Below are 27,551 nucleotides of genomic sequence, written 5' to 3' on the forward strand. Positions count from 1 at the left end.
TATTGTCTAGATTCAACTTCTGACCAAGTTTCGTAAAGATCAGAATAAAACTATCTGAATTAGAGAGCTGACAATATGCTCAATGTTTAAAACGCACCAAGTGACCCCGTGACCTAGTTTTTAACCCGGCATGACCCATATTCGAACTTGACCTAGATATTGTCAAGATACAACTTCTGACCAAGTTTCTTAAAGATCGGATGAAAACTATTTGAATTAGAGAGCGGACAAGCTTGTTCCTTCGGAAACTCTGGTTAAAAATCCAGAAAGTTCAAGGCCGATTACTTCTTCAAAAATCAATGGATCGAAACAAAAATCTCTGTCTCTGTAAGTCATTTAGGCAGACTCACATACCAAAATTGAGGTCATTATCTGCAAGCATTTAGGAGAGAGTCCAAAAAAACTGCCGTTCTAGAGAAAAAATGTAAGTCCAAGGCCTGTAACTTCGCAAAAATCTATGGACCTTAACGAAACTCTAACTTGATCTGTGAGTCAGGCAGGTTGACTAACACATCAACAATCGGGTAAATATTTGTAAGCATTTAGGGAAAAATCTAGAAACAGATACCAGTGGGACAGGGAGACAGACGAACATTACGACTGCTAAATGCCTCCCTACCGGGGGTCATAAACAAGAGTACCGCATAACGGGTGCCACGCTCGGCTACGCGTGCAGTTTTGAATAAATGAAAGCATGTCAGAAGTTTGTTTTTTTTATTAAAGGTCACAGTGACCTTTGACCTAGTGACCCAAAAATGGGTGTGGCATGTAGAACTCATCAAGGTGCAACTACATATGAAGTTTCAAAGTTGTATGTGGAAGCAATTTGATTTTAGAGCCAATGTTCAAAACCTGAACAAAATGTTAAGGTTTTAGCACGACGCGGACGGCGGATGACACGGCTATGACAATACCTCGGGTTTTCTCCGAAAACGCCGAGCTAAAAATTGATTCAACAACCTTGGCTTAAATGTTCTCATTATGACATTAATGTTACCTGTCATGATGTACTAGAGAGTTGAATATATCCCTGAAGAGCGCAGGCTGGTCTGGGTTAAAGTATCCGTTATTAATCTGATCCATGATGTTGCGGATAGTGGCGTTATTCCTGTAGTAGTCCTCGGGCTTGTATCTGAAAATAAAGCATTAATGGGGCTTAATTAATATGTGTAAAGTATCATCCCAGATAAGCCTGTGCAGTCTGCATTTCAATTATATTTGTTTTTTATATATATTTACTAGGTACACGATTGTAGCGATTGGTCATGTATCGCATTTGTCTTATTGTTTATATAAAGTTTTGTGGTGTTTTCAATATTTAAAAAGAAAAAAATGCACACATTTAAGTTATAACATGAATTATAATATATACCAAATAAGTCTTGTGTATCAATATTTATATTCATACGAGTGAAATTATTAAGTAAATGGTTAAGACACATTGGAGAAAAAAGATCGAGGGTTTGCAACTTGAAATGTTTATGAAGCAGTAAGCGTTTGGTAAATGGTTCTTAAACTTTGGTTGTAGAATCAGAATACCATGGCAATAGAATATACAACTATTTGCATACCCCTTCTTATTGAGTGCCTCCACCTCTTCCACAGTCATGCCGAAGATGAAGATGTTCTCAGCTCCCATCTCCTCCATCATCTCCACATTGGCCCCGTCCAGTGTCCCGATAGTGAGGGCGCCGTTCAGCATGAACTTCATGTTGCCTGTCCCTGACGCCTGTACAACAGAATATTGTATATTAAGAAATATACGTGAGGAATTAGGAATATTATTTTAGATGAATTTTAGTGAGGATTTCTTGATTTAAAGAACTTATATCAACAAGAGATGTTTTTGTCAGAAACACAATGCCCTCTATTGCGCCGCTTTGAAGCCATATACTTGACCTTTGACCTTAAAGGATGACCTTGACCTTTCACCAATCAAAATGTGCAGGTCCATGAGATACACATGCATGCCAAATATCAAGCTGCTATCTTCGAAATTGCAAAAGTTATGGGCAATGTTAAAGTTTTCGGACAGAGGACAGACAGTTCAACTGCTATATGCCACCTTACCTAGGGCATAAAAATTGCCTGATTTTGACAAATAACGTAAGGAGAGAATTTATGAAACTTGTTTATGAAAAATTTGATGAACTTTGGAATGTACTTAAGATATTTATTGCTTTTAAGAAATTTACTTAAGGAATGCTATGATGTATAACATTTACCTTAAGGAATAGCATGATATAAAGAATTTTAACAAGAAATTTCATGATTTTCAGAAATTTCATAAAGGTTTCACAAAAGGGCTTTGTGGATATGGGAACATTTCAACATTTGAGCCTCAGTCTTGGAAAACTTGGCCTTAGGCATGTGCATAAAATAGCGTCCAAGATACGCCTGTGAAATCTGCTCAGGCTAAGGGACAACACTTCTGTCTTAACTGGATTTTCGCTGAAGAGGGACTATCCTTTAAATGTAAAAAATTACATGAAAGCAGAAATAGTCATCCCTGATTAGCCTATGCAGACTGCAGAGGCCAAACTGGTACGACACGTGACAAACATACATTAAGGCCTGTTTTCTAACCACGAGGCTTATTTCAACATATTCACAATTATTGATCACATTTGCACTAAAGAGCATTGTAGATACGGGGACATTCCAACATAAAAACATTTTTAGACCACTTCACTCACCTCTGTTCCGGCTGTAGAGATCTGCTCACTGAGGTCTGCGGCTGGCATGATCTTCTCTGCGAGGGACACACGGTAGTTCTCCAGGTACACGACCTTCAGCTTGTCACCGACGATGGGGTCGTTGTTGACCACGTCAGCCACCGTGTTGATCAGCTTGATGATCAGCTTGGCCATGTGGTAGCCTGGAGCCGCCTGACAGGGAGAGAAATAGATATTGTGTAACTATTTTTTTAATCAAAAGAAACTTCAGTGTTTGTCAAAAAGAAATGTCATAAGTATTTTTTGCATCAAAATAGTCCCAAGTCTTTTCTTTGGCCTTAACATTTGCTGTTGTTTACCTTTTACCACTAAGATACCCACTCTTAGGGACTTCAAAGGTGTCATAATGCGTATCTGAGTAGCAAAGGGATGTAGAACAGCATCAATCCACTTACCTTCCCACCAATCATGACAGTGCGAGGGACAACAGGTCTGTTGGGGTCACTCTTGATGCGGTTGTAGAGGTGTATGATGTGCATACAGTTCATGAGCTGACGCTTGTACTCATGGATCCTCTTCACCTGTAGCAAACCCATCAGCAGTCAGCATGTGCTTAGAGTGTTGTCCCAGATAAGCCTGTGCAGTCTGCACAGGCTAATCAAGGTCGACACTTTCGTCTTAAACTGGATTTTTTCGCTAAGAAGAGACTCCTTTTAAACAAAGAATATCATAAAAGAGGAAATTGTCATGCCTGATAATCTGGGACGACACTTAAAACACATGCATTAAGCCTGCTATTCCCAGAACATGGCTCAAATATGCACATAAGCATGGAACAATATTCTCATTTGAACACTTGAAAAATACTTCTGTAGGTAATTTTCTTAACTGTTCGGTCACCATCCAATATGAATACGTACCTGAATGTCAAACATGGACGAGATGTTGACCTCTATGTTGTACGCTGTCTTAATGTACTCTGCTAGCTTCATCTTGTTCTCCTGAAAAATATTTATTACACCACTACATTACTATATGCATGATATTATGCTGCCTGATACTTTTCTTTATACCACGTCAACAGGAAGTTATTTTATCAGTAAATGTATAGAGGTAGATCATGGCTTGGAATCAACTTTTAAGTAGTCGTTTTTGGTTGAATAGAATCAGATTAAACAAAAACAAACAAATTCATTTAATTGATATCCCCAGCCAAATAAAGTTTATGGATGGGTGCAAATCCCTTGATGTATGGTATAATCCCAAAAAAATAATTTAAGTTTAGGGTAATTGTTGTTATGTATTGCAATTCTCCTCATTGATATCTATACACAAATGCAGTTTCATATTGAAATCTTGTAGCATATCTGAGATAAAGCCCTGAAAACACAATACAAAAACAACAAAGGGCAATAACTCTTATTTAAGAAAGTGTAGGGTAATGGTTCTTGTGCATGGCACTTCTCCTCATTGATATCAAACCACCCACTCATGATGTTGCAAATCGAAGTATTGTATGGTATCTGAGATATAGATCTGAAAAGTTACATCATACAAAACAAGAGATGTGTTTGTCAGAAACACTATGTCCTCTATTGCGATGCTTTGAGGCCATAAATTTGACCTCTGACCTTGAAGGATGACCTTGACCTTTCACCACTCAAAATGTGCAGCTCCATAAGATACACATGCATGCCAAATATCAAGTTGCTATCTTCAATATTCAAAAATGTGTTTGTCAGAAACACAATGTCCCCTTCTGCGCCGCTTTGATTTTTTTTGATTTTTTTTTTAATTTTGGCCTTGAAGGATGACCTTGACCTTTCACCACTCAAAATGTGCGGCTCCATGAGATACACATGCATGCCAAATATCAATTTGGTATCTTCAATATTGCCAAAGTATTCATAAAATGAGCGATTTTGGCCACATATACTTGACATTTGAACTTGAAAGATGACCTTCACCTTTCACCACTCAAAATGTGCGGCTCCATGAGATACACATGCATGCCAAATATCAAGTTGGTATCTTCAATATTTCCAAAGTATTCATAAAATGAGCGATTTTGGCAACATACATTTGACCTCTGACCTTGAAGGATGACCTTGACCTTTCACCACTCAAAATGTGCGGCTCCATAAGATACACATGAATGCCAAATATCAAGTTCCTATCTTCAATATTGCAAAAGTATTCATAAAATGAGCGATTTTGGCCACATATATTTGACCTCTGACCTTGAAGGATGACCTTGACCTTTCACCACTCAAAATGTGCAGCTCCAACAGATACACATGCATGCCAAATATCAAGTTGCTATCTTGAATATTGAAAAAGTTATTGCAAATGTTAAAGTTGGAGCAAACAAACCAACGAACAGACCAACAGACAGGGCAAAAACAATATGTCCCCCACTAAAGTGTGTGGGGGACATAAAAAACAAAGGGCAATAACTCTTATTTCAGAAAGTGTAGGATTATGGTTAATGTGCATGGCACTTCTCCTCATCAATATCTATACACCCATGAAGTTTAATTCTGATATTTTACATAGTTTCTAAGATAAAGCCATGCAAAGTTTTGTGACAGACGGACTGACGGACGGACAGACGGATGCCTTTGGCAGGGGGAAGACAATTTGATGTTGAAATGTTACATTTTATTTTTTAAAGCAAACAAAACAGCAAAACTCATTTATTACAAATATTAAGTACAAGTGCATGTGATGTCATTGTTAACATGTCAAACATCATAATGATTCATGCTAAAAATGCAGCGTTGTAGTGGTTATATTTAAAAAAAGAATGAAGCAGTATGATTTACATAAGAACACATTACTACAAAGGCATTGTGTAATACATCAGGCTTGTAGTTCTTTTATTCTATGCGTCATCTGATATATAACACAATGATAGGGCAGTAACCTGCTATTCTCAATGTGTACTGTCAGCCAAGTAGAGGCACAGAGAAGTATACAGGGATTGCAAAATAAAGAACAACATTAGCATTTGTTTTAGCAAAAATTTGTTTCTGCGGTTATGTTTCGTATCAGTTTGCATGTCTGTATGTGCTTTGAAACATGCTTAAGTCAAATGTTATTAATGGTAAAGGGCTGCTTGTAAAATATTATCACCCACCTCCACTACAGTTACAAATCAGACAGCTATACAAATAAATACTTGGTTAAATACCCTAGCTTAAGTTAAATTTAAGTGCTTTAATGCCTGAATATATTTAAAGATGACTGTACCATAAAGTATCCATACAATTTCCTAGTGTGTTTTATCATATTTGAAAATCTACTTCAGGGAATTTTTTATTTTGGGTATTTACAGTACTCAAACTATCTATAGTACCGATATTATTAAATGTTTAAAGCCCTGTGAGATTGACCTTTGACTTCTAAACCTAAAATTTGAAGGGCCTTTTGGTTTCCATCCTACCTATTTGTTGATCTTAGACCAAACTACCAACTAAGTGTGTGTATTCCAAAGTTTATGTGGTCCTTCTGCACATGAGGCTACATAATGATAGGACCTGGAGCGAATCCCAGCACCCAAAAGTGCTTTGCTCATTTGACTCATGAAAGATGGGACAAATTTGAATTACAGCTGCAATTTCCAGCTAGATATAAAGTTTTTCCTGTAAGATATTTAATTTTGGAGTAGTCTTTTGCTGTGGAGAAAACCAAAGTATCTGGAAACAAGAGCTGTCACCATAGGATGACTTATGCCCCCTATAAACGCTTGATAGAAGTTATGAGCTTGAAATGCACTAAGTGCCCCCGTGACCTAGTTTTGACCCGGCATGACCCGTATTTGAACTTGACCTAGATATTGTCTAGATACAACTTCTGACCAAGTTTGGTAAAGATCGGATGAAAATTATTTGAATTAGAGTGCGGACACGAAGAGTGTGACAAACTGAACGACGGACAGTGCGAAAACTATATACCCCCTTTTCTTCAAAATCGGGGAATAAAAACCCTCTGTCCAGTATGCTGAACACTAACAAAACTCATATGCCCCGGGACAGCCCTGCCCCAACACCACCAAGCAATATACCCTCACTATTTGAAGGGGGGCTTAATTGTTTAAAATGCCCCTACATTTCTGACTACAAATATATAACAATGTCAATATCCTGGACGGTGGATGATCACCATGGGAAAACAATTTGGTCAAAGCATGTAAGGGAACCTCAAAAATGACCATGTGCTGCCTTACCTGTTTGACCTTGGTAAGAGTTCGAAGGAATGCCTCGTTGGTGTCATACTGCTTCAGATCTGTTAGCTTGTACAGGTCAGTCACCCACTCCTCACCGATTTTCTACAATAACATTATACAGTTAGATGGTACAGTCACATTACGATATGTCACAAAACACTATTCTATGGACCAGTCACATGACACCGTTTATGAAATACTCACTTGACACTATGTCACATAACACTGTTTTATGAAATAATCACTTGACACTATGTCACATATCACTGTTTTATATAATACTCAATTGACACTTTGTCACATAACACAGTTTTATGAAATACTCACTTGACACTATGTCACATAACACAGTTCTATGAAATACTCACTTGACACTATGTCACATATCACTGTTTTATGAATTTCTCACTTGAAACTATGTCACATAACACTGTCTTATAGCATACTCACTTGACACTATGTCACATAATACAGTAAAATGACATAGTCATATATCATTATGTCACATAACACAATCATGGGACACAATCACATAAGACAGTCACATGTAAATAATGTATGCCCCCTAACTTGCAGCAATGTCATCCCTTTGCCTTGGCATTTGATCTCTTGGTTTCAAAATTGTTGAGGTCAACCTTTCTTAAGACTTACTAGTAAACTGATTTATATTATCTAAAGAATTCTATGGTGTGAAAACAATTTTCATGTTTCAAGTTCATGTGACCGTGATCTTTGAAATGTGACCTAAAAATAAATAGGTATCTGTTAATCTTCCAATAACAAGCACAGCAATTAAGAGGATCACAGGACAAAGGACAGAAACCATTTGTATGATAAAAGCCCCTACAAACTTTATGTTTGACCTGCTTATAACTCAAAACTTATAGTGGCCTTCCTTTCCACCCAAATAACCATAAAGCGTTCTCAAAATATTGTGAAGAAACAAATTTCCTGTTGCAAGAACCTGTGAACTTAAAATTTGACCTCATGACCACACAACTGACTGGCATCATTTGTTCCTCACAGGAAATCAACATACACATTAAGATGATAAAATGTTAAAGTGTTCTATAGATATGATGCAGAAACCATTTTTTGACAAAAGCTCATATAACCTTGACCTTTGTCATAATCAAAATGTGTCGTTGTTTTCCAACATGTAACCAGTATGACAAATTTGCACGATCAAAGGTTAAAGCGTAAAAAATATAAACTGTATCAACAAATATCCTGTTACAAATTCCTGTGACCTTAACCTTTGATCTGTTACCTAAACAAGAGCTGTCAGAGGACAGCGCGCTCGACTATTCGAGTGCTTGACAGTATAACGTAAGCCATCATGGGGAAATTGTTCATATTCAATAATTTATTAGACAATCTTTCAAAAATATCAAAAAGAAAAAAAAAAGTGCGGGGGGGGGGGGGGGGGAGGGGGGCGGTTGAGAGGGGGTATGTGGGTGTGGTCATTTATTAGACGATCTTTCAAAAACAAAAAAAGGACAACAATTTTTTTTGGGGGGGGGGGGGGGAGGGGGGTGAGAGGGGGGTATAATGTGGGATGGGGTAATTTATTAGATGATGTTAAAAAATAAATTGGGGGAGAGGGGAGGTTGGGGGGGGGGGGGGGGGGTAGGGGAGGGGGTATAATATGGGGTGTGGTAATTTATAAGATGAAGTTAAAAAAAAAATTGGGGGGGGGAATGGATTTTGGGTAGAAGCGTGGGGTATTGTTTGGGTGGAATCTATTGTGGTATTCAGGTAAGTGTTGTTTTGTCAAAGTAATAATAAAATGTGATCATTAATAAAGAAGTTATGGCAATTTAAGCAAAATGTTCAATTATCTAAGTGTAAAAGGGGCCATAATTATGTCAAAATGCTTGATACAGTGGTCTGCTCTTGTTTATAGGTTGGGGTCATGTTGGTAAACAAGTATGCAATAGTAAAAGCAATATGTCAAAGGATATAGGAAATATTTGTGGTAGTACGCAAAGTTTAACATAGATTTATCAATAATATGCATATTCTAAGTATAAAAGGGGCAATTATTATGTCAAAATGCTTGATACAGTTGTATGCTCTTGTTTATAGGTTGGGGTCATGATGGTAAACAAGTATGCAAAATATGAAAGCAATATGTCAAGGGACATTGAAAATATTTGGGGTAGTACGCAAACTTAAACATTTGCTGCATATTCTAAGTGGAAAAGGGGCCATAATTATGACAAAATGCTTGATAGAGTTGTCTGCTCTTGTTGATAGGTTGGGGTCTTGTTGGTAAACAAGTATGCAAAATATGAAAGCAATATTTCAAGGGACAATGAAAAAAATTGGGGTAGTACGAAAACTTTAACATTTGCACGGAAACGGAAACGCCGGGGTGAGTAGGATAGCCCCACTATATATATTTCATATATAATAGTCGAGCTAAAAACTGCAGGTGTCTTTCTTTTAACTCAATTAACCGCTATATGTATTTGCATGCTCATAGGCCAAAGGATTCTCAAGATGTTCCACAGAAACAAATGTACTGTTACAAGCCCCTTTGACCTTGTTCTTTGATCTTTTGACCCCAAATTCAAAAGACTTCTTCCTTTCCTCCTACATAACCATCAAACCAATGTTCATTGTTTTTTATCAAAGCATTTTCTACATATCTTACGGAAAGAAAAGGTCTTCAAACCCAAAAACAATTGACAAAATAACCTACGAACATCCCACAGTAATCAGTTTGTGTTACCTCAGCAATGATGTCTGACAGGCTTGGGTGACACAACAGTATGTAACCTCAGCAATGACATCTGACAGGCTTGGGTTACACAACAGTATGTAACCTCAGCAATGACGTCTGACAGGCTTGGGTTACACAACAGTATGTTACCTCAGCAATGACGTCTGACAGGCTTGGGATACACAACAGTATGTTACCTCAGCAATGACGTCTGACATGCTTGGGTTACACAACAGTATATTACCTCAGCAATGACGTCTGACAGGCTTGGGTTACACAACAGCAGCCAGCGACGAGGAGTTATACCGTTTGTCTTGTTCTGGAATCGATCTGGGAACATCTCATAGAAATCCCGGAAACTGCAAAACATGTATGTAAATAATTATTTTGTTGTACTTAATAGTATTTGGGTAAAAAAAGGTTTATTTAACCAATTACCACTGGGCAGACTTAACTGTGCTTTAATGAAGTACTAAGTGCATATACTTAAGCTAGTAACTGACCACTGCTCTACTGAGAATCAGAGCTAAGATTAGAATAAAAGGAAAAAGATGTCAATCTCTGTATTTGTCATTCCATCTACAATTTTTTTTTGCCAATTGAGAACAAGAGCTTGTCACAAAATGCCAAATCCCCGCCGAAATATGTTTGCTTGCATTACAACATTTGTTTTAGAGAGTAGAATAATATTTGTAAATGATTGCACCTGAAAAGCTAAAGTATTAACTATGAAATTTAATTAAATATAATTTAAAATTATAAATAAATAAAATATAAATAAAAAATATTTAAAAAAAATAAAGGCAGATAATTAAAAAACTTGGCCAAAAGAGTTATGGTTCATGTTCACTGCACTTCTCCTAGTTGCCATCTGTTTATATTTCTAGTTTCAAGTAAATTCCTTCAGTAGATTTAGAGTTATGCCCTGGACAAAAATTTACTTTGAAATTAAATAAAGGGAGATAATTCAAAACCTAAGGTAGATAGAGTAATGGTTCTTAGTCACTGCACTTCTCCTTCTTACAATCTGTTTATATTTCAATTTCAAGTAAATCCCTTCAGTAGAGTTAGAAATATGCTCCGGATTTTTTTTTACTTTGAACTTAATTAAAGGGAGATAATTAAAAAACTAAGGAAGATAGAGTTATGGTTCATAGTCACTGCACTTCTCCTACTTGCCATCTGTCTATATTTCAAGTTTCAAGTAAACCCCTTCAGTAGATTTAGAGAATTTATATAAATTATAAATTATATAAAGGGAGATAATTAAAAACCTAAGGAAGATAGAGTTATGGTTCTTGGTCACTGCACCTCTCCTAGTTGCCATCTGTTTATATCCTAAGTTTAAAGTAAATTTATTAAACAGATTTGGAGTTATGCTCTGAACAAAGTTTCAGAGGGAAAGACCAACGCACAGATGAACAGACAGGACCAATTACTATATCCCGTCCGAATTTTTTTTCGGCGGGGATAATAAAAACCATTTTCCCTATTTTCAGGAGATTTGTTTCTTGCATTTGGTGTAAAAAACTGCCGTAGAAAGGAATCATTTATCACAGGCACAATCAGCATCACATAATTAAAATCTGCATAACTTGAGAACAAACATCAAAAGGGAAAAATGCCTTGTCCCCTGCTACTTTTTATAAAAGTGCAATTTTTGCACAATTTTGTGAATCGGGCTGGGCCCTTTGGTTTGGGAAAAATTATGTTGTTTTGTTTAACATTGGGAAATTGGTGTATTTTTTGGTAACAAATACTTCAAAATTGAGAACAAGTTTTTTTAAATGTTATATTTACTTAGGTTGGTGGCATAGATTTAAATATGGACATTAACTAAAATTTGCATTTAATTTACTTTTTTTGTGTGGAAACCTTCAATTTGGAATTTGTACATCCCATCTGAAAAAAGTATATACGTATTTCCATTGGGAATGGGGCAATAAAGGCCCAATATTTGCACAAAAAACACTGAATTAACAGCGGGTGACTTACGTGTTGTTCTTGATGATCTCCGAGTGGATGGCAGCCACTCCGTTGATGGCATGTGACCCGACAATGGCCAGATGGGCCATGTTGATCTTCTTCTCTCCATGTTCTTCAACAATTGACATTCGTTGAAGGCGACCAAGATCGCCTGGGAAATGCTTCCTCACTTCCTGAAATGGAGGTAAACTGTGTGGGTCAGTTGATCTGAATGAGTCTGGTTCTGTGAAAACTGGGCTTAATCCAAGAGCGAAAAGTGTAATCCCAGATTAGCCTGTGCAGTCCGCATAGACTTATCAGGCACCATGCTTTCAGCCTAAACTGGATTTTTCCTAAGAAGGGACTTCCTTTAAACGAAAAGCATCATAAAAGCTTGAAAGTGTCGCCCCTGATTTTATTTATTTTACTATTTAAACAAATGTTAAAGGCATACAAAGAGAAATATATAACACAAATGCAGATTTACTGTTCTCAGAAATTTACTTTTACTTTCCCCCTTTTCTCATACAATATTTTGTACATGTTGCATCTAGCTAAATTTAAATTAACTTGTTGATTGTTGAAAGATGCAGACCCAGATTATCATTTTGCAAATTTTGAAGAACAAACAACAATGTTCCAACCTCAAGGAAGAGGTGGTTGATGTAGTAAATGATCTGTAGGTGCCTCGGCAGCAGGCTCTCCAGGAGGAAGACCGGCCAGCGCTCCAGGGCCTCTGGCAGCACTGTGTGGTTCGTGTATCTGGAATACAATAAAACATTAAATTTTGGAAGCAAAGTTAAATGGCCTCATGCAACCAGCAATACTGTTTGCTGCATATCAGTATTTCAGGGCATGCAATGATTTTATTTTCATTATAGCATATAACTCTTTACCACTCAAATAACACTTTAATCAGTTTGTAGTCCCTAACAAATTTAACATTAAATCCTAAATGCTAAACAAAGACAATAGTAAAATGATTGTATGTACCAGTAGGTTTATTTACACTTAAATCCACAAAATAGATATTATTAGATTCAACTAGGCTAGAATCAACTTAAACACATATACATAATACCGGTACACTAATTACATTGACTACTTTACTATCAATCTTACCTTCCTCTAAGAAAGCGGGCTGAACACTTGTGAATAAAGTGTTTCCAGATAAGCCTGTGCAATCTGAACAGGCTAATCACGGATGACACTTTAAGCCTAAACTGGGTTTTCATTTAGAAGTGCCTTTCTTTAAAAGGTGAATTCAATGAAAGCATGTAGTGACATCCCTGATTAATCCAAGCGGACTGCACAGGCTAATTTGGGGTGACACTTAGCCTACAAGCATTAAGCTCAATTTTCCCAGAACTCACTAAAAACATCATTTATGACTTACGCGCAGGTAGCCACAGTGATCTGCCACGCCTTCTCCCATGGCAGATCCTCAATATCCACGAAGATACGCATCAGCTCTGGGATTGCCATGGCAGGGTGGGTATCGTTCAGCTGGATAGCTACCTGTGACAGATATGTGTGTGCTATAATAAAGTGCTGAATAAAGTGAGGACCCTGATCGTGTGCCAGCACTCCTTCCTAATTTGCTTAATACACTAAAAAAAACTTTGCACGAATTTTGAATTATAACTGCGATTTCCAGCTATTAAGTTGTTACTGAAAGATTTTCAACTTTGGTCTGGTCTTGTATTGTGGGGGATATGCCAGAGTGCCCAGAGAAACCCCACCTGTCCACTGTGGTGACCAACAACCAAACTCACATGCTGCAGGGATCCGGGACGGAACCTGGGGGAGAAGCAGTTGTATTAACCACTGCGCTCACTGATAAGCTACCTGTGAGTGTGACAGACCTGTGACAGAGCGAGAAAGAGATTGAAAGCGCATTGTGCCAAAATGGGTCTTATACCATATGGCGACAGCATAGCCCCAGACCAGCCTGCGCGCTGCGCGTTTTCTCAGTCTGGTCAGCTACCCTGTCTGCTGAATGAGACGATTACACCTGTATGACTATAGCAAACACTGCAGTTTCTGACCAGATTGTGCAACTTTGCCAGCTGGTCTGGAGCTATGCTGCTAAATCCTATATGTGGTAAGAATGAGGTTGGAACGAAATATTAAAGTATTAAAAATAGAAAAACAAGAGCTTTGTCACACCTATATCTAATACTGCCAATCACTATATTATCAGCTGTGTTCAAGAGCAAATAATGCATGAATGTGTGAATCACTGGGGATGAAAAGGTTTTTTTGCAATAATAACTACATGGTGATAACATATTTAACAAGAGCACCGCATAACGGGTGCAACGCTCGGCTGCGAAAGCTTGTCAGAATTTTTTCTTTTTTTAGAGGTCACAGTGACCTTGACCTTTGACCTAGTGACCCAAAAATGGGTGTGGTGTGTAGAACTTATCAAGGTGCATCTATATATGAAGTTTCAAAGTTATAGGTGGAAGCACTTTGATTTGAGAGCCTATGTTAAAGTTTTATATTAGAGGTCACAGTGACCTTTGACCTTGTAACCCAAAAATGGGTGTGGTGTGTAGAACTCATCAAGGTGCATCTACATATGAAGTTTCAAAGTTGTAGGTGGAAGCACTTTGATTTTAGAGCCTATGTTAAAGTTTTATATTAGAGGTCACAGTGATCTTGATCTTTGACCTAGTGACCCAAAAATGGGTGTGGCGTGTAGAACTCATCAAGGTGCATCAACATATGAAGTTTCAAAGTTGTAGGTGGAAGCACTTTGATTTTAAAGCCAATGTTAAGGTTTTAGCACGAAGCCCACGGCGGACGGCTGACGGCCCATGGCGAGCTGGCTATGACAATACCTCGGGTTTTCTCCGAAAAGAGCCGAGCTAAAAATGAAACGAATCAGCATCATTATGGTAAATTCAAAATCTACAAGCAATGAAAAGAAACATGTTACTCAATTTTACTTCCAAACTGAGAATATAACTTCTGATGAAGTACTTAACCAGTATTGTACTGTCAAAAGCTCATAAATATCATTCAAACAACAAAATGCCATTTTGTCATATACAAATACAGTGCCCCAAATAGTTCTGGTATCTAGGCCTTACTTTGCCAGGGAAAGCGTCAAACGAGCTGCGTACAGGGTCGCGGCAACCAAAGCGTGACGACTTGAACCTGCGTATGATGTCCTGCAGGGTGGCTGCCACCAGGAAGTACTCCTGCTTCAGACGGAGCTCCTTACCCTCAAAGAACTGAAATGAACAGCAGTGTGTATTCATCTATGAGGGTCTTGATCTATGAGTGCCTTAATCTATGAATGTCTTAATATATCGGTGTCCTAACCTATAGTTGTCTTAATTTATTAATGACTTAAAATCTGTATGTGTTTTCATCTAATTTCATCTTAATCTTTCAGTGCCTTAATCTATGAGTGTCTTAACATGTAAGAGTCCTAACCTATGATTGTCTTAATCTATGAATGTATTAATCAATGAGTGCCTTCATCTACAAGTGCCCTTATCTGTGAGTATCTTAATCTATGAGTGTCTTAATCTATGAGTGTCCTCATCAATGAGTGTCTTAATCTATGAGTGTCCTAATATATGAGTGTCTTAATCTATGAGTGTCTTAATCTATGAGTGTCTTAACATATAAGGGGCCTAACCTATGAATGTCTAAATCTATGAATGTATTAATCTATGCGTGTCTTAATCTATGAGTGTCTTAATCTATGAGTGTCTTAATCTATGAGTGTCTTAACATATAAGGGGCCTAACCTATGATTGTCTTAATCTATGAATGTCTTAATCAATTAGTACTTTTATCTACAAGTTTCCAAATCTGTAAGTGTCTTAATCTATGAGTGTCTTAATATCTGTGTGTCTTAAACTTTGAGTGTCTAAAAATGTGAGTGTCTTAATCTATAGGTGTTTTAATATATTTATGTATAAATCTATTACCAGGGTATTTTATTAATTTATGAGTGTGTTAATCTATGAGTGTATACATCTTTGGGTGCCTTAATCTTTGAGTGTCTTTATATTTGAGTGTCTTAATCTATAAGTGTAACAAGAGCACTGCCTTGCGGGTGCAGACCGCTCATCTATTTTTCTTTTTAAAGATGAAGGGACCTATCTCAATACTTCAATCAAAAAAGATGGAGGGGTGGGGTGGAGAGGGGTGTATAGTGTGGGGGTGTGGTCATTTATTACATTATCTTCCAAAAATAAGAAATAAAAATGCATAAAAAAATAAAAAATCAAATAGGGGGGGGGGGATTCTTGGGTGGGATAGTTAGACGGTTTTTCAAAAATAAAATAATAAAAGTAATTTTTTTTAGTTTTTTAACCATGTTTCAAAAATAAAAGAAATTCTGGGGGGGGGGGGACATGGAGGATGGACGGTGGAGTCTATTGTAGAATTGTAGTATGTCAGGTAAGAGTTGTTTTGTCAAAGTATCAACTAAATCTATCATAAATAATGAAGTCATGGCAATTTTAGCAAAATTTAATTATTTGATCTTAAGAGTCAAGGTCATTCAAAGGTCAAGGAAAATTACGACTTGCCAGGTACAGTACCCTCATGATAGTATGAAAGTATTTGAAGTTTGAAAGCAATAGCCTTGATACTTAGAAGTAAAGAGGATGTAAACACAAAATTTAACCATATATTCAAAGTTACTAAGTAAAAAAAGGGCCAAATTCTGTCAAAATGACAACCAAAGTTATGCAACATGTCCTGTACAGTCCCCTTATGATAGTTTACGAGTGTTCCAAGTCTGAAAGCAATAGCTATGATACTTTAGGAGTAAAGTTGACCAAAACACAAAACTTAACAAAATTTTCAATTTTCTAAATATAAAGGGGCCATAATTCTGTCTAAATCCCAGTCAGAGTTACACAACTTTGCCTGCACAGTCCTCTTATGATAGTAAGTAAGTGTCACAAGTATGAAAGCAATAGCTTTGATACTCTAGGAATAAAGTGGACCTAAACACAAAACTTAACCAAATTTTCAAGTATAAGAAGGGCACATAATTCTGTCAAAATGCACGCCAGAGTTATCTAACTTTGCCTGCCCACTCCCCTCATGATAGTAAGTAAGTGTACCAAGTTTGAATGCAATAGCTTTGATATTTTATGAGAAAAGTGGACCTAAACACAAAACTTAACCGCACACCGACGCAGACGCCAACGGCAAGGTGATGACAATAGCTCATTTAAAAAAAAAAAAAAAATAGATGAGCTAATAATCTATTTATGTATTAATGTATGAGTGTATTAATCTAGAAGTTTATTAATCTATGAGTGTATAAATCTATGAGTGTATGAATCTATGAGTGTATAAATCTATGAGTGTATAAATCTATGAATGTATTGATCTTTAAGTGTATTAATCTATGAGTGCCTTAGTCTATGAGTGTATAAATCTATGAGTGTATAAATCTATGAGTGTATTGATCTTTAAGTGTATTAATCTATGAGTGACATAATCTATGAGTGTATAAATCTATTAGTTTATAAATCTATGAGTGTATAAATCTATGAGTGTATTGATCTTTAAGTGTATTAATCTATGAGTGCCTTAGTCTATGAGTGTACAAATCTATTAGTGTATAAATCTATGAGTGTATAAATCTACGAGTGTATTAATCTTTAAGTGTATTAATCTATGAGTGCCTTAGTCTATGAGTGTATAAATCTATTAGTTTATAAATCTATGAGTGTATAAATCTATGAGTGTATTAATCTTTAAGTGTATTAATCTATGAGTGTATTAATCTTTAAGTGTATTAATCTATGAGTTCATTAATGTATGAGTTCATTAATCTATGAGTGTATTAATCTACAGGTGTATTTATCTATAAGTTTATTAAACTGTATGTGTATTAATTTATGTTTGTCTTAATCTTTTAGTACCTTTATCTAGGAATGTCTTAATCTATAATTTAACAAACATAACAAAACAAGCAAATTAGTTAAATTGATATCCCCCGCCAAAAATTAATTGTGTGGCAGACTGACTGACAAACATACGGACAATCCCAATTCTATATCCCTCTGCCTTTGGTAGGTAATGTAGCATTAAATACACCTACATTATCATTGGGGTACAGGACACGAGAAATGTTCTCTGCAAGGTTTCTGTCACACACTGCATTGATGTATTCACCGCTGTTGACTGTAAATAAACAGACAATCAAACAACATAATCACAGCATCTTTACATGTCAAGAACGGTGACATTTTTATCACATGTTTGTAAGAGAACAGTGTACCACGTTAAGCTCATATGTTAGGTAGGCTTTAACCCTTTACCACTTAGATACGTATTTTTACATGTTTGTAGTCCTTTAGAAAGTAAAATTGAATTAAAGACCTTTCTTACTAGGTTAAAGTTTTAAAGGCTTCATTCCCAACCCTTAAATGATGAACAGTAAACAGCATAAAACCTGAACAGACTGCAAGTTACTCACAGTCTGTTCTGGCTTCATGCTGTTTGCACATAGCCGTTTTCACTTTCCCTCTGAGTTGGAAAGGGTTAAAACTGAATAAAAAACATAATCAGCAGGTGTGTAGGCTTGCTGGGTTTCTTTAGGTATGTTACAACCAGAAAATAATGGGTAACAATAGTTCTGATTTACAGTCATAATGGATTAATAAGACCATTTATTTTATGCTTGCCGGTGGTTTATAGAGAAATATCAATTAATTAAAACTGATAAGTCACTGTTTCAAACAGTGAAAAATAACAGTGAAAATTATCGATAATTTTCACTGTTTTACTCTGAAATGACATCATTATTCCAGCGAAATTCTCCAGTATAACTCGTTAACAATGTAAATAAGCAGTGAAACAAAAGCATAAAATAAAAAGAAAATTGTTGGATTAAGTGGAATATATTTTTTAATTCACTCACGATCATAGAAAATCTATATTTTCTATGATCACTCATGAATTAAAAAACAATATTCCATCAAATCCCACAAATATCCTCAATGTGTCCCACAGAAAAAATTCTGATACACAGAAGCTTTGCCTGGCACAGAATTGAATGCATTTGAATGGAAAATGAAAAATATAAACTTGAATTATTGATACAAAAACTTAAGGTACTGTTATAAATACTTAACTTATAAGTACGAATACTTTACTTTGATGTAAACATTGATAGAATACATGAGAAGAAAATCAGAAGGATACATGGGAAACCACACTTATCACATTAATGTCTTTAAATTCATTAATTCTTATCGAATAAAAATATTCAATCACTGTCAGCAAAGTTCATACTCTGATCTGTGATGTGGTTCTAGCATATTTCAGACTAAAAACATACCCGCTCTTGAATCTTCCAAAGGCTGAAAACTGGTGGGTGGGATAATTGCATTTCTTTGGTGTTTTTTTACACATCACATTTGCTACACAAAATTACTGAAATTACTAACTTCAAACTGTTTGTCAGAATGTATGATCAAACTTGTAATACAGTGTTATCCAGAAAATTTTATTCATATTTCAACATCAGTGGCATTGTGCTAAAATATTCTCTTGCCATATGCGGCCAGTGTAACTCCGGACCAGACCATCACATTTATGAAGTCTGATCCAGAGCTACTCTGTCTGATAATGAGACTACAAATCCCTGCGTGACAGGGTAGCTCCTGGCCTGACTGTGCACAGAGGTCTGCAGCTACACTAGCTAAATATGAAATAGACCCATTTTCGCATGACCCTGCTCATTCAAGGATAACAAAGTCATGCTCACAGAAGCGAAGGTTGAAGCTGTTTGGAGCCTTGGCCGACCACAGTCTCATGGTGTTCACAGTGTTGTTGCCGTATCCAGGGATTGGACTGTCGTACGGCATTGCAAACACCACCTACAACATGCAGTGATGTTTTTCTCAAACAGATTAATAAGGAACAACATATTCTGCTTCAACTGTATCTTTGTTTAGAAAAGACTTCCTTTAACTCAAAATTTCCATTAAAGCAGAAAATGTAATCCTGATTAGCCTGTGGGGACTGCATCGGCTAAATTCTTAGGACACTTTACAAACATGCATTAAGCCCAGTTTTCCCAGAACAAGGCTAAGTGTTGTTAACCCTTAACCACTCAGATATGCAGATTGAGACGTTTGTATTCCCTTATAAAATGAAATTTAATTTAAGGCCTTTCTAACTAGATTCAAGTTTTAAAGCCTTCATTCGAAACCCTAAGATGCCGATAAACAAGAGATGTGTTTGTCAATAACACAATGCCCCCTACTGCGCCGCTTTGATTTATTATATTTTTTTTTTATCAGTTGGCAGGTACAGATAATTATCTCCCTTTAAAGCTTATAACTTCCCTTGGATTTGGTTTTTTGACCTTTGACCTTGAAGGATGAACTTGACCTTTCACCACTCAAAATGTGCAGCTCCATGAGATACACATGCATGCCAAATATCAAGTTGCTATCTGAAGCGACATAGAAGTTATGAGCATTTTTCGAAAACCTAAACCTAAACGCAAAGTGTGACGGAAAGACGGACAGTCGATCACTATATGCCCTCCTTCAGGGGCATAAAAAAACAACATGATAAAACCTGAACAGACTGCTTATTCCTTGCAGGTTGTTTGCATATAGAATATAAAATAAACTATCAGGATATTAAGAGCCATTAATTATGGACAAAAATCTGTTTGTCCAAAAATTTTAAGTCACTCAAAGTAATTATTTTGGCAAAAATGGGGGTATCGCCAAATTTAGAGTGTCAGAAAACTTAATTTAGAGTATTTACGGTAGTAACTGATTAACTGTAAAGCATTAAGTCATTTGTACTTGACAGCTCCATATATAGACATCCAATATTCAATTACAGATTTACATTAAGTTATTTGTACTTAGCTCCATCTATCAACATCCATTTGAAGATGTAATGAAGCAAAACAAATATCTCTATACACATTATCCAGCCATTTCACCCTTAGTATTTTATTTCCGCATAACTTCATTTTCATAATAAAAAAAAGTTGCTAAAAATCATTGTATAAAGACACATGGTGATTTGAATTTCATTGATGTATTGAATAAAAAGGCTTGAAATACCTTTGACTTAGTAAGAATACGTTAAATTTTGTCAGTGCTTGGTTTTGAAGTGCATATAAAATGAGCCTTAAATTGCTTTCTGAAAACAGGGCTTATTTCATGTGTATAATGTGTCGTCCCAGATTAGTCTGTGAAATCAACAAAGTCTTATCAAGGACAACACTTTAAAACTTAAGTGGATTTTTCGTTAAGAGACTTTCTTCATACAAAAAAATAATAAAAGCGGAAAGTGTCTTCCCTGATTAGACTGTGCAGACTGCACAGTCTAATCTGTGATGTCAATTTACACACATGCATTTAGTCCAGTTTTCCCAGAACAAGTCTCATATTAAGACAAATAGATATCGGAATTACATTGATGTATCTTAACAAACGCTTGACATAACAAGGAAGAATTAATTTAACTGTTTCCAGTGGCTGGTTATGAAGTGTATGCTAAATATCAACAAGGCTCCCACCGCAAACAATATATTTTCCTGCTCACTTCATGATGATATCCTGTGAAATGTGTTATCAGTAAGAAGAACTAGCAAAGTGTACTACTTTAAAAATCACTTACTACCACATACATGCCAGTTTTGATTATTTTAATCATTTCAATACAATAAACATATTTCCACAAATGTATTCATCGGTAGTTTTAAACAACCATGGAAAATACTTCAAAATAATGATCATTCTTATTAAATATTTTTATGCAATCTTCATAACAATTAAAGCCATGTGTATACAATAATAAATGTATTAATTATTTTTCAACACATTTTTATCAGGCAATTAAATCTTCCACAAATACATCATGTTTTATGATAAATATTATTATCATAATTATCAATTATTGATATATATATATTCATAATTTCATTATTTATTTTACTATGATAAAATTCAAATTGTTTGCATTAACCTTAAACAATAATTTGTATACAACTCTTTCTGTGCTAGCTGGTAAAAGCAAATCATTTTTCACACTTAAATTTGTGAAATCAAGAGTCAGAAGCAAAAATAGGAGTGAAAAGAGACTTCAAACTTGCAGATAAACACATTTAATTTTTACTGGACAAATACGTATTAAAACTCCAGATTTGACCATATTAATGTGTTCCGAATAGCGAAAATTTGAGATTTGAAATTTCTTATTAAATTATGAAGGACAAAATTGGGAGCAAAAAAATACTTCCAAAAATAACAAAGAATTCCATCTGGCCTGTATTTGTATCCACAAAATGTCAAACTATTTTTACCAGCAACATTTTCTATTAAATTATTGCTTACACATTAAATTTCTTCCATCCTGAGCTAATGAATTCTTTAGACCACATTACCTTTTGCAAAGAATAGATCCACCTATTAAAACACATTAACCCGTTTATGCCTAGCGTCTAGAAAAAAGGACTTTGCAAACAGCATAGACCCAGATGAGACGCCGCATGATGCGGCGTCTAATCAGGGTCTGCGCTGTTGGCTTAAAGGAATTTCAGTAAGTAATATTCTAAATATAGAAATAAATATACTAGACATCCCTAATTTTGGAAATAAATTGATCCAATTTAGAAGGATGGGAGAGTCCACTAGGCATAAATGGGTTAAACAAGCGCAGTCTAATTAAAGCAACACTGTCCGCTAATGAGACCACAAAACCTTGCAAGACTTTATAAGGGAAAGGGTTGTGCAATTGGGCAGGCTGGTATGGATCTAGCTATCCGAATATGGCAAAAGACCGATTTGTGCAGTGCGTGGGCCATTATTTTATTTTTACATATGATTAACATTCATAGAGAAATTTCCCAAAATGTCATATCATATGCAAATCATCTTCAAAAGTATCCCATAAATGAAATATACTGGTAATATAAAATCATTAACAGTTTTACAACTATAAAATAAATATGCACAATATATATGATTTGCATAAGAGCATGTAGTGCTGTTTTTTATTATTAATGGTAATAAAGCTTCAAACAATCACTGGGAGAGAGTTTTAACTACTGTTAAATCTTTTATCTTCGTTGCCGTGAAATTTAATGTTTTTAAATGGTCATTTTCTGATTGCTTGTGTTTAATTTGTGGATTGGTCAACCCTCCAAATCAACCAAAATGAATGTCACACATTTTTTTAATGATTTTATCGTATTTGTTTCCAGACCCTGACTGGTTTGATTTTTATTAATGCCATACCCCTGCCTACCTGTGTGTCCACCCATTTTTTCTTGCCGTCCTTTTCCTCTACGCGTCCGAAGAAGTTGACTGGCAGTACGTACTCAGGTCTTGCTTTCTCCCACGGGTTACCGTATCTGAGCCACTCATCTGGCTCCTCAATCTGCGAACACAACCCCAGAATAGGTGTCAAAATACTAACAATAAATACGTGCCGCACTCTGGGAAAACCCAACTTAACGCATACAATAAAACACAATATTGTTTACGTCTATAATCCTCGCCCTAGGTAAATGGGGCTAAGGTAAGTGTGTATTGGGTTGTCCCTAACGTTTTTTAAATCATATCAGGATAGGGAACAACAACACTTATATGATAAAAAATTCAACATGTGCATAATGCAAAATGGTAGTAAATGTTAAATATGAGGACATTTAAATGTAAACACTCTTGTGGTGACAATGTGCCAAATATAAAAAAGTTTGCAAAAACTGTATTGATTTAGAGTGTTGAGTTGAGTGAAACTGTTGTACCCAATTAGCATTTTTGCTGAAGATAAAGTAGTTTTACACTAAACACTCAGTTTAAATTGTTGCAAAAACTTAATTTAGCATTTCAATAATGTTTGAATTAGCCCATGCAAAATGAGAATTTTGTTGATGCTATACACATACATGCCAGACGTCCCGATCTCGGCGGGACAGTCCCGCTTTTGGGCCCTTTGTCCCGGCAACCCGATATGAGACGATTTGTCCCGACATTCGTAAAAAACGATGTTAGGTCTATAGGTTCCGAATAAAATTCGCTATTCAAGCTCTGTTTCGCTAACACTTACCACCGATAAACCCTTTATTGCCCCTAATTAACAATCCGATTCTACTTCTCGTGTGTACCATTGTTGTTTATGACATCTTATCAGCGATTTATTGGCTAATTATTAATTTTATCAGGCATTCACACCATGGTGGTCTTCAAGATAGGGGTCGCTTTATTGCTATCGATAGTTGTATTATAATGAAATAAATGTTGAAAATGTGTTTGTTTTTGTCTTTGTTTGAAACGGTTTACAAAACAATTGTTTTGTAAAATTAACTCTACGTCATAAATGAGTCTTTTACATTCAATGTTTAGTTCCAAAATAGCGGGATAATTCCGTGTCAAGCTGATGTAACTGTTCGTTAGATAGTTTACTGTAACCCGTACTTTCAGTGTACTGGATAACCTCCCCTGCGTTAATGTTTGCCATTGAACGTAATATAATGAGTATTGTTGTCGTAATGTTCCAGATTTTGTACTCTAAAATGATGAATATTATCTTCGTTGTTTGCTATTGTCTTATTTAAAAAAACTGTTATTGTTATGTTTAAGATTTCATGCCTCAAATTAGATGTTTTATGTCTTGAATAAAAGTATCAAGAGTTTTTGTTAGTACTATACTGACTACAGTATAGGTGGAATGATAGATCGTTTTAGGTGTCCTGCTTTTTGGTCAAATGTCCCGACAATTTTTTATGGAATGTCCCTCCTTGGACCTCAAAAATTCTGGCATGTATGGCTATACAACACAAAATATGTGTCCAAATAAATTATCTCTTCAAAATTTTTTAATGGAAAAATTTCTAGTCCATGCAGTTTTGGTATTCCCATTTTTATATTGGGTCTAATGGCAGGAAAATTTCGCAAGATTGGACTATTACAAAAGTCAACAAAGGTCAAAACCTTGGTTGGACAGCTATGTCAAAAAAGTGAGCTAAATGGGTTGGATTAAGTATAATTAGACTGAGAAAGTTGCAATAATCCCTTGCAGGTTACTTTTTAGTCTTTAGCAAGTCGCACAGATTTTTCTAAATTGAAAATGAAACAAAAATAAGCTACTTAATATAAATACGCACAATGTAAATTCATTATAAGTTTTCCACTATTTTACTAGACTTATAAGTATTATAGGGATAATATTATTTCATATGATTTATTGATTCGTTAACACATTATAAAATATATTACAGAAATTTTACAATCTGTAATTAATAAAATTCTAAAAATATGTTTGAACTCCTTAATTCAATGATTTTGTAAGAAGATAGTAAAACAAGGCACTGGTCCTTTAAGTTTTTTAAATATGTTTAGTCATTTTTCTTTCTTAAAGGAACGTTATAATACACACCATAAATGAAACTTCTAAAACAAGCACTTTCATAAATTGTATAAGCATGTTCACCATGTTGTAATAAACCTGCAAAACCCCTGGCAACTTCTTCTCCAGTTTAAAACAAAACATCACATGTAAGAATTTTTTTTAGATTATCAGCCCAGCAAAATTTCTGTGAAATATTTAAGAGTAGTTTCTTGACAGCCAGAAACTTAAGCTCATCCACAAGCATGTTGAATATTGGGTTTGTAATAAAAAATGTATTATGAATGTTTAGTTTGCTAATAAAGCTTTTCAGAAAAGTCATGCTATTTCTGAAAAGCTTTAGAATCAACAAAAGAGGAAACTCGTGATGTCACAATTCGGCAGTAAACAAAAAGTTGCACTTAATTATCTTGCTTTACAATGGTCTTAATAACATTTAAAAGCTCTTTTCTGATTGGATTTAACAGGCCGAAATAATGTAATGATGAAAGTCGAAACATTAAACTTTCAGACCTTTAAATGCCATGCTGCATGAAAACTATTTAAACAAGAGATGTGTTTGTCAGAAACACCATGCCCCCTAATGCACCGCTTTGATTTATTTAAAAAAAAATTATCATTTGGAAGGTACAGATAATTTTTACATGGGGTAATATTTTTTAAAGGAATATAATAAAGATATTACTTCCCTTGTAAAAATGCTCTGTACCTGCCAAATGATAAATATAAATTATCTCCCTTTAAAGCTTGTTACTTCCCTTGGATTTGTTTTTTTTACCTTTGACCTTGAAGAATGACCTTGACCTTTCACCACTCAAAATGTGCAACTCCATGAGATACACATGCATGCCAAATATCAACTTGCTATCTTCAATATCGAAAAAGTTAAGGCCAATGTTAAAGTTTTCGGACTACGGACAGACAGTCACAGACGAACGGACTGACTGACAGTTCAACTGCTATATGCCACCCTACCAAGAACATAAAAAATAGTTATTGCAAAACTTTAACCTTCAGGTTAACGTTTGGAGACAGAATAACAGACAGACAGGCCAACAACAAATAAACCCCCGATTCATATTTCAGTTTTTCCTTCTGTCGATAGTTTCATCAATTCCTATAGCTTGATCACCCACTTATAATGGAAATTATGACATATATCTGATAAAACTTGAATTCATTACTTTTATTCAGAAATTGTGTGTTTGTTTAAAAATGTCAATTTTATACACTGCAACGCCGATATATCGCGGTTGTTGGGATCCAAAGATCGCGAGCGCGATATATCCGGCGTGCGATATAATTCGAGAAATGTCTAACTAAATTGTATTGCGGCTAATTTGTCAAATTTCCCCAATGTTTTCATTTTATATACGGCGATGCTACATATTTTTATAGTAATAATTGCAAACCAATTCTACAATAAACATTTTTCATAACTACATACGTATCTGTATTTATCATAAAAACCAAAATGTAAATTATATTTTTCATTTTCTTGTACGATCGCTGGCGAAACAGTTCAAAACAAAAATTCTTGCCTTAAAAAACGTCTAAAATATAATTGTGCATAGATTCGAATTTACACTTATAAATAGTCCTAATGAAGGAACTGAAACAGCGTAACGGTAACAATACAGCGTGTTTGAATTATATTTTATTAAGAGGAAATGTCAATGCCACATAATTCGCGAGATACCGCGGTACTTTAGTTGAAATTTACAACGAAACTTTTAATGGAAATTAAATTATCTCAATGTTGTACCTGCTACAAAACTTTTATTTACAAACAAATACACCCACGCCAATTTTCGCGCGCTTTTTATTAGAACAAAGAAATTCATGACCAGTACCGAAATTAAACGATTTATATACCAGTAAACTGCCATTATTACCTTTGAAATGACAATATTTGGTTATTTGTTAAGTGTTAAAAACAATCCCAGCCGTGTGTACACAACACTGTCACTAATCGACTGTTTTTCACGCTTCACTGCGTGCCATAGTAAGCCGCGACATATAGGGTGTTAATACTTGCTAGAACCGTTTTTTTTGCTTAAGTTAGCGAATTCTCAGATTAAAACATGACATTTAGTGATCATGCTTGTCGGATTTTTGGGAGCCATAGCCAAAGCGCGATATATTGGACAGCGCGATATAACGGTCCGCGATATATCGGCGTTGCAGTGTACAAAGTTTGAAAAAATATAGGCAATTATTGGACATGTTATATAAAATGCCAATAATTTTGAAAATAAATCTGTTTAAATCAGTCTTTTAGTTTAACACTATCATTTCATTTACTTATTTTACATTTATTAGGTACAAATGATGACATAACAGATTGATAGGACAATATAAACAAATCAGGGTTGCTAGGGTGCCTGCCTAAAATGGGCACGTTAGTAAGGAAGTAACTGATATGTAAATTTATTTGCCTTTATTTGTTGTTAAGTCATAAAATGTTTATATAAATGTCTAAAGATGTTAAAAATAATTGCATTTAGTTCAAAGTAAATTTAAATCTTAGGCGGCTGTGAAGAAAATATTTTGGAGAATTTGTGCATTTCATCCAGTATTA

At 35.4% G+C, this 27,551-nt stretch overlaps 1 protein-coding gene across 1 annotated transcript in view; it reads right to left on the minus strand.

Moving 5' to 3' along the window:
• Window positions 1–27,551, minus strand: part of LOC127873450 (glycogen phosphorylase, muscle form-like) — a 54,956-nt gene that overhangs the window by 5,151 nt on the left and 22,254 nt on the right. Inside the window, exons 4-17 of the mRNA XM_052417325.1 lie at window positions 22,868–22,999; window positions 19,356–19,467; window positions 17,685–17,767; window positions 14,695–14,838; window positions 12,993–13,114; window positions 12,241–12,358; window positions 11,627–11,790; window positions 9,876–9,990; window positions 6,904–7,005; window positions 3,596–3,676; window positions 3,131–3,256; window positions 2,697–2,888; window positions 1,572–1,729; window positions 998–1,132 (exon numbers count right to left, since the gene is read on the minus strand). Coding sequence (XP_052273285.1) covers window positions 998–1,132; window positions 1,572–1,729; window positions 2,697–2,888; window positions 3,131–3,256; window positions 3,596–3,676; window positions 6,904–7,005; window positions 9,876–9,990; window positions 11,627–11,790; window positions 12,241–12,358; window positions 12,993–13,114; window positions 14,695–14,838; window positions 17,685–17,767; window positions 19,356–19,467; window positions 22,868–22,999 — 1,784 coding nt within the window. The remainder of the gene's footprint in view (window positions 1–997; window positions 1,133–1,571; window positions 1,730–2,696; window positions 2,889–3,130; window positions 3,257–3,595; window positions 3,677–6,903; window positions 7,006–9,875; window positions 9,991–11,626; window positions 11,791–12,240; window positions 12,359–12,992; window positions 13,115–14,694; window positions 14,839–17,684; window positions 17,768–19,355; window positions 19,468–22,867; window positions 23,000–27,551) is intronic.

Source organism: Dreissena polymorpha, chromosome 3, assembly GCF_020536995.1.
Source record: "Dreissena polymorpha isolate Duluth1 chromosome 3, UMN_Dpol_1.0, whole genome shotgun sequence".
Lineage (NCBI taxonomy): Eukaryota > Metazoa > Mollusca > Bivalvia > Myida > Dreissenidae > Dreissena > Dreissena polymorpha.